Here is a 20631-nt window from a genome sequence, read left to right as displayed (position 1 = left end):
CATACCCATCAGAATGGCTATTATTTTAAAAGCAAACCAGAAACAAGTGCTGACAAAGAAGTGGAGAAACGTGAACACCGCTGTGAAATGGCAAAGCTGCTGTGGCTGACCCTTGCTACAATATGGAGGAAAAATATTGTGCTGAGAACCCAGCACAGGGCCACACACCTTAATCCCAGCTACTTGGGAGGTTGAGGTGGGAGGTCGCTTGAGCCTGAGAGTTCAAGTCCAGTCTGGGCAGCAGAGCAAGACTCCATCTCTACAAAGATAAAAACAATGTGTAGAAAGAAGCTGGACACAAAAAGGTCACATAATGTATGATACCACTGATATGAAATGCCCATAATGGGTAAATCCAAAGAGACAGCAGGCTGTCGGGTCGGAGGGAGGATGGAATGTGTGACAGCTGCTTAATGGAGAGAGGATGTCCTTTGGAGTGATAAAGCTATCTTGGAACGAAGAGGTGGTGGCTGCACAATGTTGTACATGAACTAAATGTCACAGAAGTGTACATTTTTAAAAGTTAATTTTATGTGTAAATTTTACCTCAGTAAAAAAATCTAGTCCGCAGCATTCCCTCACCAGGGTGAGCCCTCTTAGCCTCGTGTTTAAGCCCCTCCACAGCCCAGTGCTGCCTGGGCCTGGCCAACCACATTTCAGACATGTGCTCCAGGCACACCATCTGCCAGCTCCTAAACCTGTGGCCGTTTCGTCATTCCAGGTCCAGGTCACCTTCTCTCTGATGCCGTCACAGACACCGAGTGATCAGCAATGCCTCCTTAGGGCACACGGGGTCTTCTGAAACTTGCTTTGCTGTAATTCATACCTCAGCACATGATCTCCCAGGGTTGTCCCGTTTCAACAAGGAGAAATCAGTGTTTTCTGACCACCACCATGCAGGTATCTTGCTCAGGTGACTCACGGCAATCTGCTAGGTATGGCTAGTTCCTTTTGCAGAGGGGAGGGCCGGGCTCAGGTGACTGAATGATTCACCTGCAATCACACAGCCTCCAAGTGGCTTCACATTCAGGTTCCAGCCCAGAACCCAGTCTCCAGGTGCCACTCAAATTTGTGAGTCGTATGAACCTGTGTCCAGGCCACACAGGAGAGGTCACCCAGCTGTGGGGGCGCTTGTCTGGTCATGAGATGGCTCAGGCTCCGCGTGAAGCCTCATGAGCCACACAGACCCTATCATAAATACACCAACCTGGGGCTCCCCAGAGGTCAGCTCCAGGAAGTGGAATCATACTAGTATTGTAATATTTAGTTAGAACTGAGGCCACCTGCACCTTGCTGCCATCCACACCCCTTCCACTCTCTGTATGCTAAAGATCAACTCTAGGGCCTGCCTCAACCCTGATGATTCAGCTCCACTGAGGTCCCCCAGAAAACCTCAGGGGCTCTGCAGGCAAGCAGAGTGGGAGGGATGCTATCTGAGTCAGAAGGGGCTTTTGCCTTTGGGGGCCTGGGACTGTAAATACTTTCTGCCTACGCCACAGGAGGCATGGGAGCCCCCAGGAGAGGTCCCCTGCTGTGGCTCAGCATCCAGAGAAGGACCAGCCTCTGGTTTTTCCTGCCTTCAAAACCAGCACCTCAACCCCAGAACAGTCTGAGTCCAGCCTTTACTGGGCAAGGGATCCCAATGCCAGCCCCAAATCCAGCAGTTAGGCCCTCCGGTGAACTGCCTGGAGCACCAGGTACAAGGATGGGGCACCCTGGGAGGGGCCATGGTTACCTGGCACCAGCAGGGATGTGGAGATCACCGGCAGAGACAGAGACACTGCTGGGATTGAATTATATCCCCCAAATTCATATGTTCAAGTACTGACCCCCAGTAGCTGTGAATGTGGCCTTATATGGAAACAGGGTCTTTGCAGATGATAAATGTGAGATGAAGTAATTAGAATCAGCCTTAATCCACTATGATTGTGTCCTTATAAAAAAGGGGGAATTTGGACACAGACATGCATACAAGGAGGAAGGCTCGTAAGACTGAAGCTTCGATGTCACAAGCCAAGAAACAAGCGGAACTGGGGAGAGGCCTGGGGGCGATCCTTCCCACTCTTCAGAGAGAGCATGACTCGGTCTCCTGGATTTCCCAACTCGGAGACGACAAATCTCCATTGCTCTAAGCCTCTCAGTTTGTGGTGCTTTTGTTACAGCAGCTCTAGGAAAGGAACACAGGCATGCTCCATCCATCACTCTCTCCAGACCACAGCTGCCTCCCAAGCCCACCCGAGAGGGCGAGTCAGGGAAGTAGGGCTCTTCATGGGCCACCCCTGCTATTGGGTGGTCATTTCCACTCTGTCTGGAAGTCCTGGTATCAGTTCTCAGTCTCCTGGAGCTGTTTTAGCTTCCACCCCGCTATCCCTGGGGCTGCACCTGAGCCTCCACCCCGCTGTCCCTGGGGCTGCACCTGAGCCTCTACCTTGCTGTCACTGGAGCTGCCCTGAGCCCCCACCTTGCTGTCCCTGGAGTCCAGAAAGCCCAGGGCTGGTCAAACCCCACCCCTCAACCTCTCTTGGCCCCTCCTCCCAGCCGTCAATCCACTGGAACAGCCATTATGTCCCTTCATTCTCTAGACAGGTGCCTCAGGAAGGCACAGAAAGGGGTCACACCACTTGGTTATGGTGCCTCACCTGTGTCCACTGGACTCAAGCTGGTCCTTTAATGGGGTGAGGGCAGAATAGGCTGTGGGGCCACATGCCGTTGTCACAGAGGCCAGGGATAAAGCCAGAAAGGAGATGGGAAGGAAGGGCCTGTGGGTAGCAGCTCCTCACAGGTGAACAGAGACAGTGAGGAGCCTCCAGCTTCCATCCTGGCAGGACCTGCAGCCACTGCTAGGGATCCCCTTTCAGGAGGTCCAGTCCTAGCCAAGGGCTGGCTCCAGAGACTTTAGTCCATTTTCTCTAGAATGGACATGATACAGCTGAGTCAGGACTCTAGAACGTTCAGGACAGACCTGCTGAGGACAGGAGGGAACAACATGCCCTGGAGATCCTTGTGCAGCCTGGGCCTCTGGCTGTGACCAGCTAGCACCCAGTGCCTCTTTGCTGGGTCTCTGGGCCCTGCTGGTTGCAGGAAAGGCCCCAGCCCAGGGCTGGGTTAGGCCCAGGCTCTGTGTGTTTCCTGGGAGGGCCAAAGGGTGGTGCCTCCCATAGCAGCCCAAGGCACAGTAGTCACTGCCGCTGCTTCTGCCCTCTGAGTCTGGGGGAGCCGGCCTGTAGGGAACATGGGGGCCAGTTCTCCTGCGACAGGTAGGCAAGCAGCTGTGCCCTCCACTCCACACCACCCTGCTGGTAGCACATTCTTCAAACTCAGGATGGCTGGGAAGCTGGTCCCAGTGCCCTCCTGCTTCTCCAGGCCTGGGGATTGCCAGGGATGCATGGGGCCACAGGTGAGCAATGCAATGGTCGCCAGATACCAAAGCTCCTGTTCTCTTTGCCACACTACCTCATTCCCTTCCTATCACAATACCCTTCTCCAACCTCCGTCAAGATTCTCCTGTTCCCCTGACCCCCACCGTCAGATCTCCCAGCCATGGCTCCTCCTCCTGTTCTACCCATGACCCCACAGGAAGGTTGGTATTTGTGCTCCTGTCTCTCACAGGGCAACCTGGGAGCTCCTGAGAGCAGGGCCAGAGTCTGAATTCTCTGGGTTAAGGGCTATTGACCTCAGCCCAGACCACTTGTGGCTCTCCCCTGAGATGGGCACGTGGCCAGGTGAGCACAAGTTCGGTCACAGACACTCCAAAACCCACAGTCCACACCTAGGGCTACCATAACCGACCCAGAAATTCAGCTTCCAGGAATTTATCCTAATAATAACCAGGTGAAGGGCAAAGGGCAGAGGACAGGGTTGCCCACCCAAATGCTGCATATAAAACAGACACTAGAAATCATCCAGATGTCCATCTGTCGGACACTGCTGCATGATTAATGTACACCCACATCATGAAACGCTGGCCCCGGGTGGAAAGGCTGATGTTCATCTCTGTACTTTGGCATGGACAGATGCCCAGGATACATGGTTAAGTGAATACAAGGGAGTTCAAAACATTAAACTTTAATTGACAACATTTGTGTCATAGACACAGTGAATTACAACCTGAAGGGAAAACCCAGCCTACTCTGCCCTGCCTGGGCCATTCGCAGACAGGTCTGCCTCCCAGTACTCGAAGTCCCTACACACAGAAATCTCAGGACACTCCTCATACCTCACTCAGTTAACTTGGTGGAGAAGTCTGGCCTTGTGCATGGGCAGATGGCAAGGCAGCCAGCAGCGGAACACTCCCCTCTCTAGAATGGCCTTCTCTGCCCACAAGTGCCCTGGAGCCTGACTGATCCAGAGCTGCCTGAGTGGGACACCTTTGACTTCTGATCCCATGAACATTTCTCAACTACAGGGAGTTGCCAACCAAACTATTCAAACATGGCAGTGGGAAAGAATCAATGCTTTTCAGCAGAGCCCCCAGGGGAACTCTAGGGACCTTCATTTTGTATTCAGGATAAAGCTCTGCAACTCCTTGTGTTGACCAGCCAGACCATCCACACCTGCTCCTCCTGGGGTGCCGCCTGGCTCCTGAGGATAGTTCAGCCCAGGCTGCTCCCTGAAAACTCAAGGAGCATCCTGGCTCCCCAGAAGGCATCACCAGAGGCCTGGCTGTTGGAACACTGCACCTGGAAGAAAACACAATGTTAAACACAAAGGCTTCCTTTCCAGGCTCAAGATCGGCCTTCCCACCTGGGCACCTCCTGACCTTGGGAAGACCCCTCCAAGTCTGCCCCACAGCATCCCTCACCCCAGCTCCCAGTCCAGTAATGTCTAGCCACAAATCATCCTTGTCCCTTGTTCATCTTTGCCTGGTGTATTCCCTCCAGTGGCACGAGCTGAACCCTCCTCAGCACCATGAGCTGCAGATCCAGGAGTAAAGAGGGAATCCTTTAGTGCTCACAGGGAAGCCTCACCTGGCTGGAGGGCAGGGCCTGGCTCAGCTCCATGGCAGACACAGGGCCAGGGAAGGCAGATGGGGCTGGGGCCAGCTCCAGAGGGCTGGAAAAGAAACAGTGTAAGGATAGGCCCTGTCTCAAGGGGACACTGGGTGACAAAATCCACCCAGCTGTGCCTTCTTCCTCAACAGGAGCCATTCTAATACTTGACTTATCAGAACACTCTCTTCCTGCAGGGTTGTAATGTATGTAGGGTGTTAGGAGGGGAATGTTACACGGAGAGCAGGGTCACCTGGTGGGTCATAGGGGCAACTGCACAGAGGGCTCAGAGCAGGCTCATGGAAGAGCCAGTGAGCAGAAATGTGGAGGAAACAGAGACCGCAAAGGAGGAACAGGCCTGGGCTGTGGAGACAAGATTTCAGGGAGCAGGAGGGAGAGCAGGGATGCACGGCACAGTCACTCAGGGCAAGGGTCAGTGGTTCCTCAGCAAGGTCAACGCATACCTAGCACGTGCCATGGCCACGGCTCTCCTGGGCATGCACCATGAGAAATGAAAGCAGGTGTGCAGACTATGCACATACAGGATGTTCACAGCAGCCTTATCTGTGATGCCCCCAAATCCCCATCCATAGGATGAGGGTGAAGAAGCTATAGCACATCCATGCCGTGGCACGTCGCTCCACAGAGAGGAATGAACTGTTCATGCATCCACAACACGGTGACTCTCAAAGTTGTCATGCAGAGTGAAGGAAGCCAGACCAGACCAAAACAAAGACCCGAAAGTATACCATATTTACGTGAAATTCTATAAAATGCAGCTAATCCTTAGTGACAGAAGCAGATCCATGGTCCTGGGTGGCCAGGGAGAGGCGAAGGGCAGAAGGGTACACTGAAGACCTTCATCACAGCGGTGGCCTCGTGTGGATGCGAAAGTCACACTGAGAAAATTCAGGTGCTCCATCTACACATGTACAGCCAATCACACCGCAACGAAGCCACTTTGAACGAAGGAACTGATGTTCTCAGGTTGAAGCATGGCCTTCAGATCGGAGTGGGGAGGCATGGGAGTTGGGGGAGCAAGAGGAGGGGTCGAGATGGCCATGTGGAGAGGTCAGGCAAGACACAGGGGACACCGTGGCCATGGCAGACTCTGCCTGGTGTCAGCTCTTAGCCATGAATGGAAAAGTGAGTCCATCTGTGTGGTGTACATTTTCTCACAATCTGGCTGTTTCAGCAAGCAGACCATGTGATTTAGGGGCCGTTCCCCCTTTTCTCTGTCCCCCTGTAATTCTGCCCTCAGTAGCACGAGCCTTGAGTCAACCTGGTTTCAGCTCCCTGATGAGGGAGACCCCACACCCTCGGGACCTGCTCTGCTCCTGGTGGCCCTCCTGTAGAGAAGATGGGGCGTCTGCTAGAACAGGAGTGGTGGGGGTGATCGCCTCCCCACCAGAGGACCCCAGGCCACCCTGCCACACTCCTCCATCCCTCCTGTCTCTGCAGGATCCCACCTGCTGTGCTGGCCCCGAAGGCCCTGCTCATCTTCTGTTTCTGAAGTCTACAGCACTAACACTATCAACAGCAAGTGTCAGGGAGGCTGTTCCAGAACCCCCAAGTCCCTTTAAAACTACAATTCAGAATAGAAAATCGGGATCTTGATTCTGCTCAAAAACTGACAGTGTTTGCTCAGGGAAAAGGAAACCCTAGCAAGAGGCTGCTGGGGTCCAGGGTGATTTGGGGGGAAGGGTGAACCCTGATTATGACCAATAAATGGGATGCCCACATCTGCTCTGATGTTTTGGGGTGCTCTTTTGAGAGAAAAACTACCCTTTTCTTCGTAGATGTAGGCTGGGGGGGACTGTTACAGTTTTCAGCAATCCAAAGGTAAGATCTGCACAGTCTGGGATGGTGAGTCTATAAATTGGGCCTTACCATACCTTGTGGCCCGTGGTAAGTATTGTCCAGGCCTGTGGCTCTTCAGGGCTTACCTCTGAGTGAGGATGAATTCAGGAGCTTGCAGTGGGGGCTGTGTCACCAGGAAGCTGCCCACCCGTAGCTCTGTCTGTCCACCGCTTGTGCCCAGACCCTCCTCCAACTGCACGCTCTGGGGATAGCCACTGGGGGGGCCAGCAAACCCTGCATGTAATGAGATTCCACAGCACACTGGCAGGAGAAAGGAGCACAGCCCACGTGTGACGCAACCAAGACCTCAAAGCAGATGCAGCCTGCGGCCCCACCAGCCCGGGCCACGTGAACCAGACTCACGGTCCCTGGGCCTCAGTCTCCCTCTCTGAGGAAGGAACTGTCACAACCATCGATCTCAACAGCCTTTCCAGGCTTCCAGAGACCAAGATGCGGTTGCATTCTGCTGACTTTAAATGCTGCTGTCATCACAGACCTCATGTGCCTTCAGTGCCAGAGTCAGAGTCTGCAGCTTGCTCCGCCCTGCTGGTGCAGAAGAATGTGCTAGGAGCCCTCAGTCTCCTTTTGTGGCTGGTTCACGGAGTGCTCGGCCACCAGCCCTTGGTGGTTTCCACTGTTACCTCCTACCAAGGTTACCAAGATGCCACTGAGGTATAAGCTGTCACTAGTTTCCACTCCCGGTGACTTTCCAGAGCGTATCTCAGAACATCACCCGCTCTTAGACAAGCTACTGTGGATTTGGTCAATTCTGGGTGGACATTTAGGAGAGCTGTGGCCTGAAAAGGCAGGATTTCTTCCTGCCCTGAGTCTATTAGGCTGTAAAACAAGCAATAAGATAGCCCTGATCTGAAGACACAGAACAACAGGCCTCGGGGTGAGGCTCACGTGGTCCTCCTTCCTGTACAACAGAGTGACCACCTATCCTGGTGCCCAGCTGCCCAGGGCCTTCTTAGGTCAAAGGGACCTTCCTGACCATGTGCCTGCTTTCTGCTATTTCTTCTTTCATGCAGACCTTACAGACACTCTGGAGAGAAGAAATAATGTTCAAGCACCAGTTTGGACATTCTGGTTCCATCCAGCATAGTACAGCAATAGATTACACATTCTCTTTCCAAGAGAAAGGGAAAGCCATGAGCACAATGTCCACATTGTACAGTCAGGACGCAAGTGCAGCCCATGGGGATGGGGTGTCTGGCAGGGAGCTGGGGTGTGGGGCAGGGGCTGAGATTCCCAAGGAGCTCAAGAGAGGGAGAACATCCAGGTGCCCAGGCAGCAGCAGGGAACCTGAAGGCAGGGGTTTCAACAGACAGAACAAAGGACTTCGCTGATTCCCACAGAACATCCCCCCTCACTTGTGCAGGCCCCAGGTTTGAAGACCAGCTCCTCTTGTCCCAGTGTGAAGACATCCGGTGACCGTCCCCACTTCAGCCTCGTTAAGTATAGACAGGCACATGTGAGTCTCCAACAGTTAAATAAAAAGGACAGCAAAAAAGGAAAGGTCAGTATGATCAAACTGACAAGTCCTCTCCAGAGGAGCGAGCCCTAAGATCCCTTCCTCTTTCTGGCCCTGCATCAAGGAAGGGCCAGAATCCACAGTCCCAACAGTCCTGCGTTCAGTCAATGAAGCACATTAAAAAAAAATTATTATTAGGAACCTTAGAGAAGTATAAGATATTGCATCCATAGAAAGTAACATAATCTATGAAGGAAGAAGAGTTCAGAGATCTGTAAAGAAGAATTGAAATTCTCTTAAGATATACAACTGTTGGCTGGGCACAGAGGCTCACGCCTGTAATCCCACAGTTTGGGAAGCTGAGACGGGTGGATCACCGGAGGTCAGGAGTTCGAGAGCAGCCTGACCAACATAGTGAAACCCCATCTCAACTAAAAATACAAAATTAGCCAGCATGGTGGCACATGCCTGTAATCCCAGGTACTTGGGAGGCTGAGGCAGAAGAATCGCTTGAACCTGGGAGGCAGACGTTTCAGTGAGCCGAGATCGCGCCACTGCACTCCAGCCTGGGCAACAAGGTTAAACCTTCTCCTAAAAAAAAAAAAAAAAAAAGATATACAACTGTTAAAACAAAAAAATCAGATAACAGAATTTAAGAAATACCCAAAACACACATGCAATTAAAAAATACAAGATAAAAGGTAAATTCTCTGGGAGACTGGTCCCAGAGTTCCAACATCCAAATAACACTTGTGCTTTAAAGAGAGAGCTGAAAACATGGAAGCAGGAACTTATCAAAGATACTATCAAAGGATATTAGAAAAAAATGCCCAGAGCTTACAGGAGACCTTATTATTATTATTTTTTGAGACACAGCCTCACTCTGTCACCCAGGCTGGAGTGCAGCGGTCCAATCTCGGCTCACTGCAACCTCCACCTCCCGGGTTCAAGTGATTATCCTGCCTCAGCCTCCCATGTAGCTGGGACTACAGGCGCACGCCACCATGCCCAGCTAATTGTTTTATATTTTTGAGTACAGATGGGGTTTCGGCATATTGGCCAGGTTGGTCTCGATGTCTTGACCTCATGATCCGCCTGCCTCAGCCTCCCAGAGTGCTGGGATTACAGGCGTGAGCCACTGGGCCCAGTCAGGAGACCTTATTCTTTAAGATTAAAGTCTTAACAGCAAGATGAAGTAAAAAGACCCACACCTCGGACCCTCAGTGTGAAATTTCAGAACTTTAAGACCAAAAAAAAAAAAAAAAAAAAGAAAAGAAAAAAAGAATCTAAAAGCTCCAAGAAATAATGAGGGGTAAAAAGTATTTCAACTCAGAATTCCGTCCTTGCAAAATTGTTAACCAAACTTGAGAACAGACTAAAGACATTTTTCGAACAAATGAGGACTCGGATGATTTACCTTGCAGGCACTCTTTCTCGAAAAGTTAACTGAAACCGTTGGCAAACAAAACAAGGGAGTCAAATAAAGAAAGAACCAGACCTGAAATTCAGGACACCCTGGAGTAAACCCAGGGACGCAGCACGGGAGCACTGTGGACAGTGGCTTCACTCCAGGCCTAGGGAGCTGTCACTTGGATGGGAAAAGGAAAATGGAGGGCCCCCAACAGTGAGTTTTTAGATGGGATGCTTCAAATGCTGGAAGATGTTAAAAATGTGATAAAAACAGACAATGTAAAAAGAAAAAGGAAAGGCATGGAAAAGCTCCAAGAAGAAAAAAAAGCTGAAGAGAAAAGATGTATATACCCATAGAATATTAAATATAGGTGAATTTGGCTGGGCACAGTGGCTCACACCTATAATCCCAGCATTTTGGGAGGCTGAGGTGGGTGGATCATTTGAGGTCAGGAGTTTGAGACCAGTCTGGCTAACATGGTGAAACCCCGTCTCTACTGAAAATACGAAAATTTTGCTGAGTGTGGTGGCAGGTGCCTGTAGTTCCACCTACTTGGGAGGCTGAGGCAGGAGAATCGCTTGAACCTTGGAGGCAGAGGTTTCAGTGAGCCGAGATTGTGCCACTGTACTCTAGCCTGGGCGACAGACTAAGACTCCATCTCAGAAAAAAAAAAAAGAAATTTCATAGCGCCAATTTCCTCCTTACAAAGTGAGAAATCACACGATTCTGGACAAAATATACATCTAAATACATATTCTTTAAATGATTTTACAGCTTCAGTAACTTAGAAACTAAAATCATGGGATCTCTGCTACAGGTAAGGGGGGTGGACAAGTGGGGAGTCTAAGCAGCTCAGCCTCCTCTGCTGCACCCGGTGTTAACAGATAAATCAAGTGGACTGCAGTGGAGAGCAGAGGATGGCAGCTCCTTCCTTTCAACTTAACTCTTCCTCTCCAGTGATATGCATACACACATACACCCCCCACCCACACACACAAATAGATGAGAAACAATCTGGGATGTTTGTGGGAAGAGTCTTTGTTCTGGCTACATTGGTTCCAGGTCTAATGAAATACCATGGGTTCAAGCCATGTGGCCCTACCCACACTTCTATGCCCTCAAACAGGACCTGAGTAGTCACAGTGTCTGGTGCTGACACTCACGGTCTGTCTGAAGTGGACCCACCTGTAGGGCTGGGATCTCCAAGGGTGGCAACGGACACAGCCACAGCGGTGTCTGCAGGGCCCATCATGAAGTCCAGCCCACGGCTGTGGACCAGCTGCCCAGTCTGGAAGGAAACTTCCTTGGAGGACGCCAGTGCAAGAGACATCAGCCAAGATTCAGGGGCAGCCAGAGAGGGGTCCAGCATGTCATTGCCAGCAGCCAGAGGGCAGAGGCCAGGGCCAGGGCAGAAGACGGGGAGGGCGGCAGGATCATGGCCAGGCCCCTCCTGGTACATCTCACCACCCGGCAGAGACCTGGGGGACATGGAGAACACTGTCTCTTGGTGGGCAGAGCCTCCCTCAGGGCAGGGCAGGAGGGAGCATAGGGTGCGCAATGGTGCTCAAACAGCACTGGTGTGCAGTAGGAACTCAAGAGATACTGGCTCGTATTAACTCAATGAAAATCCAAACAGACAAAGTACTAGAAACAAACCACAGGGACAGCTGGGTTTGTCTTTAGGTGGCAGGCCTGCATGTGTTTCTTTCTAAGTCTGTCCCCACATTCTCCAAGACAGACATGAACTCAGGAGATGAGTCAGGCGGCAGGAGCACGTGTGGGGTCAGAAGAAGCTGTCCCCCACCCCAGTCCCTGACATGGGCTCCTTGCTGGTGGCTTCCCTCTCCCTGGGGTCTGACCTGATCCCAGTGTGGGGGTCCTGTCACCCCTATGCCTACTCCATGCCCCAGTCTCCACTTGAGGAAAGGGAACTGAATAAGTGAGATGATTCCATGGCTGTGGAGATGATAGTACCTGACATCCAGTGGCTTTGAGACTGTCTCATCTGCAGGAAAGGCTGGGGCTAAGGCCAGTGGCTGCCATGGTCCTTGGGTGGTCTGTGGGGACTGTGGAGGCCCCTTTTCCTCACGTTCCTCTGAAAGTAATGAGATGGGAGGGGAGGCTTAGTGAGGCTCTGGTTCCCAGCCTCCTTCCCAGCAGGTATAAGCAGCCCTGCTGATGGAAAAGGTTGTTGCCATAGGGCCATCCCAATATTTTTGCTTCTTGTCCTATCTTTGGTGTGAACCAACGATCCCTAATTGCCAACCCAGGACACCCCAAATCCTGGTGCTTGGTTCACTTCTCAAACTGACTCACCAACTCCTCCTCTGGCCACATGATGCCCTCCTCCCCAGCCCAGCTCCTGGCCCGGCCACACAGTGACCTCGAAATGCAGAGGGGCAGCCACAGCCTAACCTGGGCCAGTCTTGAGCCTCAGACCCTCAGACCCTGTGATCTTGCTCCCACAGAGGGACACCTGGAACCTATTGATTGGGGGAGGGCTACCCCTGTAACCAGCGTGGCTACCTAGGCCCGGCCCATCAGAAATCAGCTCCCCAACTACCAGGAGACTGGGGCCCTCGGGCCACTCACCTGACCACTGAAGCCTGTCCACAAACCCAGAGTCAACATGGGGGTTGCCTGAGGGCTGCAGGAGGTCAGGACCCCTCTCCCTTGCACCAGGGTCTTCAGCTGTGGCCTGCTGGGCTGGCTCCACGTGCTGGGGAAGGGCTCTTTGGCGGCGCCGGTAATTGGCAAACCAGTTGTACACCTGCTCAGGGGTCAAGCTTGTCTCCAATGCCAAGTTCTCCTGCCCCCAAACAACAACACTTCTAGCCCTGCTTCCATTCCCTGAGGACAGGGGGTGTGTAGAAGTGGCCCTGACAGCTCATTTACACCAAGAGAGGGGCTGAGAGTCCAGCCTAACCTCTCCAAGGACAGCAGGGAGCAGCCAGCATGAGCAGAACATGCAGGCCTCACCTCCCTGGGCTGATCCCCATGCCCTGAGCAGTGAGGCCAGGTCAGGCTGTCTGCACAGCCACGCGTGCACGTCCCCCTGAGTGGGGCCCTTGCTAGGTCCACCCAGAAAACATGCCCGGGGCCACCCCAAGCCAGTGGAGGGAACCACACTGCCCGTGCCTGGCAGAAACCCACTGTGCAGTGGAGAGCATGTCGGCCGGTGGATGCCTCGACCCATCGTCCCGGTGCCTGGCACACAGTGGGTGCTGAGTGAGCAGCCGTGGGGCCACAGACACGATGTTATGACTCCACGTGAGAAAATGAAACCTTTCATGTGGCAGACGGGACAGTCTGCAGGGCCTATCAACAAGGTCCCTGTCCAGAGGAGCAGCTGAAGCCAACAGCACCGTGGGGGATGGGGCCACTGAGGAGCCTGGGGTGGGGGTATCCCCTTGGGGGAGGGGGAGGCACCAGGCGGGGAGGCACCAGGCGGGGACCCCCTGGGTCCTGGTGTCTTCTATTCTTACCCTCTCAGTCTTGCTGGGGTTGGTGTTCACCCTCACAGCGAAATTGTGCAGCTTCTCACGCACCTCTCTGGGGAAGTTCCGGCTCTTCAGCCCCTCCGGGCAGAGGGAGGGGGGCGGAGGGTTCCTGGGTGAGGACAGTGAGGAGGTGGTAACAGACAGGATCCCTCCAAATCTGTTCCCTTCTCCAGGCCTGGCCCTTTGCAGAAGGTGACACTTCCTTCCCTGTGCCTCCTCCTGGGGGATGCCTCTCTCTGCCTCCAGTTAGTGAAAACTAGAGTCTCTCCCACAGACATGTACAAACCCTGACATATCCTGTTCCAGAACATCTATAGGCGGCTGTGAGGAGCACCCTCTGTGGGCCCTTGCAGTGCTCCTGGGTGCATCTCAGCCCATGGAGCTCCCGTGGATGGCCCTCCTGGACATACTCACACACAGGCATCCTCACCCATGGAGGCCCCGTGCACGGCCTTCCTGGACATACTCACACACAGGCATCCTCACCCATGGAGGCCCCGTGCACGGCCTTCCTGGACATACTCACACACAGGTGTCCTCACCCATGGAGGCCCCGTGCACGGCCTTCCTGGATGTACTCACACACAGGTGTCCTCAGCCCACGGAGCTCCCGTGGATGGCCCTCCCGGACACACACACACACACTGTTGTCCTCAGGACTTGGCTGCCACCCTGTGTGTGCTTTCCCATGCAGTGCTTTCTGTTCATCGCTGGTTTCCAGGTATCAGCCCCATTCTTGCATGAGTCCTCTGAGGCTTGCAGCACTCACACCCCTGCCACCCTGCATGGCCACGTCAGCTTTCTCCCTTCTTCTCTCACCCCCAACACCTCCTCCCAAGACTCATTGTCCTTGGGTGATCTGGTTGTCATTTCACCAACATGTTCTCAGAAGAGAAGCACCACCTGTGCCCCCACCAAACCTGCCAGCCCTTCTGCACTCCCCAAATGCCTGTGGGGCCCCTGGTGAGGGGGGGCTCCAGCCGTGGCACCTGCTCATCCCTCACATCACTAAGAACGCTCCCCTGAACTAACTCCCTGCTTCCCACCATCAGAATTTCTTCTAGTAAGTCATTCTCATGAGCTGCTAAGCTCTGTAAATTTCTCACCTCCAGTGGTTACCCCATGACTCTGCTCCCGTCCCAGCTGAATTTCTCAAACAATGATCTTGGATCACTGCCACTGTCTCCCTGTCTCTGTGACACGCCTGGATCCCTGCACCTTACCACTAAAAGCACTTGCCCAGTTCACAAAATCCAAAGTTCATTTCTCAGCTCTCCTCCTAACTGGCACCTCCTCAGCCTCACTGGTTTCTGAACTCTGTGTACTTCTGGATTTCCTCTTCCTCTCACTGGCCATGTCTCAGCTAAATCTTCCTTATCCTCCTCTGGGCTGCAAAGTCCCAGAGGTCTGTCCCCTGAGCATAGAGGACCCCTCCTTTCTCTGTGCCCTACCAGGGTTTCAGTGTCACTCACAGAGATGACAAAGGGACACATGTCTGAGAAGTGCTGGAGCTGGACACCGGGGGTGTTCCAGCTGGTTATGCTCCTCTCTAGTGCTGAGCTGATGTGAATATTTCATAAGAAAAAGATGACATATGCACCAATATTACTTGTCTATAGAAGACGTGTCATCCCAGTGCCTACTTGGACATCTAAAATGCGTCTCACACATCACGAATCCCAAAAGAACTCCATCCCCCTTCTCCAAACTTTTCCCCAGACCCTGTGCACCTCAGTGAAGGAACCCTCATGCTCCTGGTGGTTCCCACACAGGCCAAGAGCCCTGGAGTCTACTTCAGTCCTCTCTTTACCTCCTTCAATGTGTTCAGCCCACCAGCAAACCCCCCAGCTCCACCTCCAAAATCTACCCTGACACAACCCTGTCCACTTTCCCCAGCCACTATCCCAGCCCTGGGCCATGCCTGGAACCTCTTAGAAACTCCAGCATCTACTCCTGATCCCTGTATCTGCATCTGGTGTGACTCAGATGCCATCCCTTCCTGACACCCCCCGGGGACCATCAGCATGGTCATAACCCAAACCAGCAGCTACCATGGCTGCAGGCCCAATGTCCTCCTGCTGCTCGTCAGCCTCTAAGGCAGGGTGGGTGAATCCATTCCACCACCTGCTTCTACAGTCACAGGCTAAGAACTGTTTTCACATTTTTCAAGGGCTGTGAACACATATACCCCGAAATATTTCCCATCTGGCCCTGAACACCAAGCTTCTCTGACCCCAAGTCTTTGAATGTGCTGCCCCTTCCTGGAAACTTCTGCGCACGTGGCTGGCACGTCACCACACTCAAGACTCTCCTCCAAGACTAGGACCAGCCTGCACTGACCACCCCATCTAAAGCAGCCGACCTCGCACAGCCCTCTTCTGAACCTATTCTCTGCATAGCACTTCTCACTCTCTGAATTATGTGATCTACTCTATTTCCTCGTCTGTCGGCCATTGTCCACATCCCAATGTCAGTTCCATGGAGGCAGAGCCTGGCCTTCACCCCCAGCACCTCCCAGAACCCAGCAGGCAGGGGACACTTAACAAACATGTCGACAAGATGACGACACCACTGCACTCTGGCGGGCTGCCAGCATGCCCACGGAGGGCTACAGTCACATCCCCTGAAGACCCCACAGCTGATTTACTGCAGGGCTTCTGACGACTTGTCTTACTCCGTCACTCTGTTTGATGGGTACCACACAAGAACATTCTCTGGGCCAAAAAGGTACCCACGTCTTCTTCCTCCAGCGACCAGTGTTCTTACCGACCAGGCCCTGTGGCTCAGGAATCTTTCATGACTTGGGCTGTCAGGAGTTCACAGCAAGATCTACAGCCCTTTCCTGACCAGTGGAGAGCACCTGAGATGAAGAGTAAAGGCTACCAGGAGTTTGAGACCAGCCTGGGAAATACAGCAAGACCCTGTCTCTACAAAAAATTAAAACTTAGCCGGTCATGGTGGTCACAGCTACTTGGGGGGCTGAGGTGGGAGGATCGCTTGAGCCCGGGAAGTTGAGGCTGCAGTGAGTTGTGACGGTGCCACTGCATGCTCGTCTGGGCAATGGAGCAAGACCCTGTCTGAATTTTTTTTAAAGGCTCCAATTTCTCAGTGTCTGGGCTAGAGTCCTGGCTTTGCACCTCTCTCTTGTGTGGAACCTCAGGTTACCCTTTCTGTGCCTCCGTTTCCTCATCCATAAGTGGTGATGACGGTGATAATAATAATTACTAGTAGTAACATAGATTTAGTGCTGATAATGGTGGCGATGACAAGGACTACCACTTATTTAGTGCCTATCATGTGCCTGGTACTGTTCTGAGCACCTGGCGTGTAACTCGTGCTAACACTGGCAACATTCTCACTCTCACTTCTTTGAAAGGCCTTGCAGCCCCTCAGTGGCCACCCAGAGCCCAGATGTGGGGATTAGATGACCTGGGGACACATGCTGTGCCGCTCTCACCTGCCTTCCACCTCCACTGTTCCTGGCCCGAGGGCCCCCTTTCTGGCCAGTCCCTGGGTGGATGCTGGGTGGAGATGATCAGGATGCCCACCTCCTGGCCTTAGCCTCAGTCACCCTGCGGTCAGCCATCCATTTCCAGCCAGCAGCTGACTGAAGCGGCTGGTGGAGAGTGCAGCTCAGTGACCAGCATCCAGCACAGGTGTGACCCACACTGAAGCCATGTTATGCTGACTACACTGTGACTATTACTGCTCTGCCGGACACTTCCCGTCCGCATCTCCTCACCTCAACTTTGCTTCAGCCCCTCTGGGGTTTGCACGGTCCATCTAATCCCTCGGGATCCCCATGAAATATGCACAAGTAAAGGCTTCTGGGTTACCTCTTCCTGCAGCGGAACTTCTGCACCGGGGTGAGCGCAGCCACGCCCAGCCTCCTCATGAGCAGATGGTAGTGGATGTCGTTCCAGAGCTGCACCAGCTCCTGGCTGCCTCCTGGCACCTGGCACCCCTGCCAAGAAGAGTGTACTGAGCCCTGGCCACCTGCCCATCCTGGAACACTGTTGGGACCTGCGTCTGCCATCCCAAACCGACTCAGCCCTGGGGAAGGCAGTGATGGGAAGAGCAGGGTTCCGGGTTCAAATCCACTGATTTTGCAAAGTGCCAGTGTGGCCACGCAATGCAGGCGTGAGTCAGACGGCCCCCGCTCCATTCTCAACAGGCTCAGCGGTATGACCCTAGGCCTGCCAGGTCACCTCACAGACTTTGGGCAGATGCACTCACATCAGTCTGCCTTTAAACCTTCAACCCTCCCCAAAACACAAGATGAGCACAGCTCCCAGCTGTACCTCAAAGGTAAGGCACACGTGGCAAGGGAAAGTCCAATAATTCTCTTTTGGCCAACAGCAAAGGAGAGGTGGAGCAGTGGTTATAACCACGTGGTGTGATCTGAGGGCCTGATGTGTGATTCAAGTCTTATGTGAACGACCTTTGTCTCCCAGCAGTAGTACTGGCCCCTCGGGTACTTGGCACATTCTAAGGTGAGGGGGATGAAGGGGTCCCGTCCACTTAACCAGACTTTGCTGATGATGGAAGATGCCTGGTGCTGGTCTCCCGTGATTCCTGTGTGGCTCCCATAATTTCCTCAATTCCAATCATCTGCCACAGGAGTGATCCCTGTGGCCCCACACTGGCCTTTAACTACATTGTTGCCTGGACCATCCTGGCAAGGGAGGTGCTGAGAATCATTCAGCTTTCTCTCTGAGGCATCAGAGAGGCTCAGTCTTGCTCAGCAGTGACCCCTCAGAGCCGATGGCTCTGTGCCCCCATCTCCTCTCAGCACGCAGCCTTCAGGGAACCTGCATGGGAACCTCCCCCTGCCCTGACTTGGGGGCAGGACTGGGCAGGAACACCCTGCACAGGCTGGGGTTGCTGCCCGTTCTTGACGTGGTGGTCCCTTCATGCCTCCCAGGTCTCAGCCACAAGTCACCTCCTCAGACATACTCATGGGTCACCCTGACTGAGCTTCTAATTCCTCTCCAGGGGGTTTTCATCACTGATGCCAGCGGTTGCCTTCACCACAGTTGTTACAACTCTAACTCTGCACTCCCTCATTTGTTTACTTCATTTATTTTGACAGATTTGAAAGACCTTGAGCCCTGCTAGGTTCTAGGTGTCATGCTGTGTGTCAGCCAACCTTGCAGTGAGAAAGGCTGTGGCGGCCCTGCCTTGTGGGCCTTCAGTGCAGTAAGGGAGGCAGATGGAAGGCACAGTGACAAACCACCTTCTGTTTTTTTTTTTTTTTGAGACGGAGTCTCGCTCTGTCGCCCAGGCTGGAGTGCAGTGGCCGGATCTCAGCTCACTGCAAGCTCCGCCTCCCCTCAGCCTCCCAAGTAGCTGGGACTACAGGCGCCCACCACCTCGCCCAGCTAGTTTTTTGTATTTTTTAGTAGAGACGGGGTTTTACTGTGTTAGCCAGGGTGGTCTCGATCTCCTGACCTCGTGATCCACCCATCTCAGCCTCCCAAAGTGCTGGGATTACAGGCTTGAGCCACCGCGCCCAGCCGACAAACCACCTTCTAGTTACAAACACAGGAAGGGACAGAAAAGGATAATGAGGGGGCAATACTGGAGCTTGAGGGAGACACCACCTCCATGGGCTGACATTTGAAGTAGAAACCAGAAGGGTAGGAAGGCACCAGCCACACGGAGAGCCAGGCGCCAGCCTCTAACAGAGGGAAAGGCACCTGCAAAGGCCTTGGGACAGGGAAATATCTCGGGAGTTGGAATGGCAAGGAGACTGGTATGGCCACTGCAGAGGAGGCTGGGAGGAGCCAGAGGTGAGAGGACGGCAGCAGGCTCAGGCCCCGGCTCTGGGAGCCACTGCTCAGGGGCACACCATGACACCATCTGCATTGTAAAAACTCCCTCTGGCTGCTGTGTGAACACGTGGAGCAGCAGGAGGACACCACACTAGCTTGGTGGGCGGGGGTGGGGTTGGAAGGAACTGAGTATCTTGAAGGTAAACTCACAATGAATTATGCATGAACTGTATTACAGGGTCAAAGAAAGGAAAAATAGGCATTCAAATTCCTTTTTGGAAACCCTTTGGGCCACACGTTTTCTGCAATTCAGAATTTTTCAGATTTCAGCAAGTAACACAGGCATCCGGCACATGACATGCACCACTCAGCACCACCTGGGGCAGTGTCCTGTCATCAAGCACACAAAACGTTCAGTGGTCACATTAGTTGGAATAATAAACACTGTAAATAGCTTCAGATCAGCACAGGTCAGGTTCAATGCCTAATGCGTTGAGGCTGAAGGTACCAGCAGGTGAGTGACAAAGATACTTTTGTTTCTCAGAGTTCTCCATTGCAGACTTGCAGCCAGGGAATGAGAGGGGGTCTGTCTGAATGCCTTGCTAAGATGTTGGCTCTCCAAAGGCAGGACTGCATTTTATTCACTCACTTTGTTGGCATCGTGCCTGTCACAGATCACCACTCAATAGGGATTTGACGAATGAGTAGTTTTAACTCAGATTACCAAACTAGTTAGAGTTCAGTAACATGAGAGTGGACTAAGCTTATACAAAATCCGCCTCCCACGTTTTTCCAAGGCCTGGGGTTGGACCTCCAGCCAACAGGTTCCTACTAACTCCCGGGTATTACTGCAGTGCCTGGCATGGGTGGAGGCTGCCTGAAGAAGTTGCTACTTCTCTCTGTACCCCATGCCTGTAGCCCAGGCCTACCTCCAGGAGCCGGCAAGCTGCCTGCTGCTGCTCCTGCTGGTCCAGGACACGAGCACACGCCAGGGCCACATCTGCATTGTCCAGCAGGTGCAGGCGGAGGGGGCTGTCCAGAATGGCTGCGACCAAAGGCTGCACTTGGGCAAGGTCATCCTGGAAATCTCGGCACAGTCTGCCTGCAAGGGTTACCAGCTCTGCTGGGGGTGCGCGGGTGTCCTCATGCTCCTTCAGCAGAGTCAGGAAGCTCTGCATCCTGTGCTGGGTCGTGGCCACTCTGCCAACACAGAGAACAGTCACAGGAATGGCCAACATTGACCACGTCCTTTCCATCAATCGCCCAACCCACTCTGCAAAGCAGGTGATGCCACGGCTCGTGAGCCATGGACACTTGTAGAGTAGGAAGAAGACCTCACACATTCCGAGAGAGGGCACCACCATAGCAGACATCCTCTAGAATTTCCTTCTAATCCCCAAAATACTTTAGTCCTTAACAAACACGGCTGTGCACCAAGCACTGGGCTGGGTACTGTCTGCAACAGCTCCTCCACTTCTCTGAACCTTCCACCTGGCACCCTGGTCCACAGCCCACCCTGTTCCTCTCAGCTCTGCTTGCCCTTCCTTTCCTCCACGCTGTCATACACGTCGTGATTATGTTTCATCTCACTCCTTCTCTGGGCTCAGTAGGGTAGGGACCTTGT

The 20631-nt window shown here is 53.2% G+C and overlaps 1 protein-coding gene across 1 annotated transcript; it reads right to left on the bottom strand.

The window, feature by feature from the left end:
• Positions 1–4044: 4044 nt before the first annotated feature.
• ANHX (anomalous homeobox) lies at positions 4045–20212 on the bottom strand. The gene is made up of 8 exons (XM_011982197.1): positions 19937–20212; positions 17070–17197; positions 13219–13342; positions 12326–12542; positions 11708–11828; positions 6935–7063; positions 4968–5052; positions 4045–4679 (listed from the first exon to the last, which is right to left on the bottom strand). The coding sequence occupies exons 1-8, from the start codon at positions 20183–20185 to the stop codon at positions 4593–4595; spliced, it is 1140 nt and encodes a 379-aa protein (XP_011837587.1). The 5' UTR covers positions 20186–20212; the 3' UTR covers positions 4045–4592.
• Between the last annotated feature and the right edge of the window lie 419 nt (positions 20213–20631).

This window comes from Mandrillus leucophaeus, unplaced genomic scaffold (assembly GCF_000951045.1).
Source record: "Mandrillus leucophaeus isolate KB7577 unplaced genomic scaffold, Mleu.le_1.0 Scaffold237, whole genome shotgun sequence".
In the NCBI taxonomy this organism is placed as follows: domain Eukaryota; kingdom Metazoa; phylum Chordata; class Mammalia; order Primates; family Cercopithecidae; genus Mandrillus; species Mandrillus leucophaeus.
Note: the sequence above shows the minus strand (reverse complement) of the source record. Positions and strands in the feature narration are given on the sequence as shown.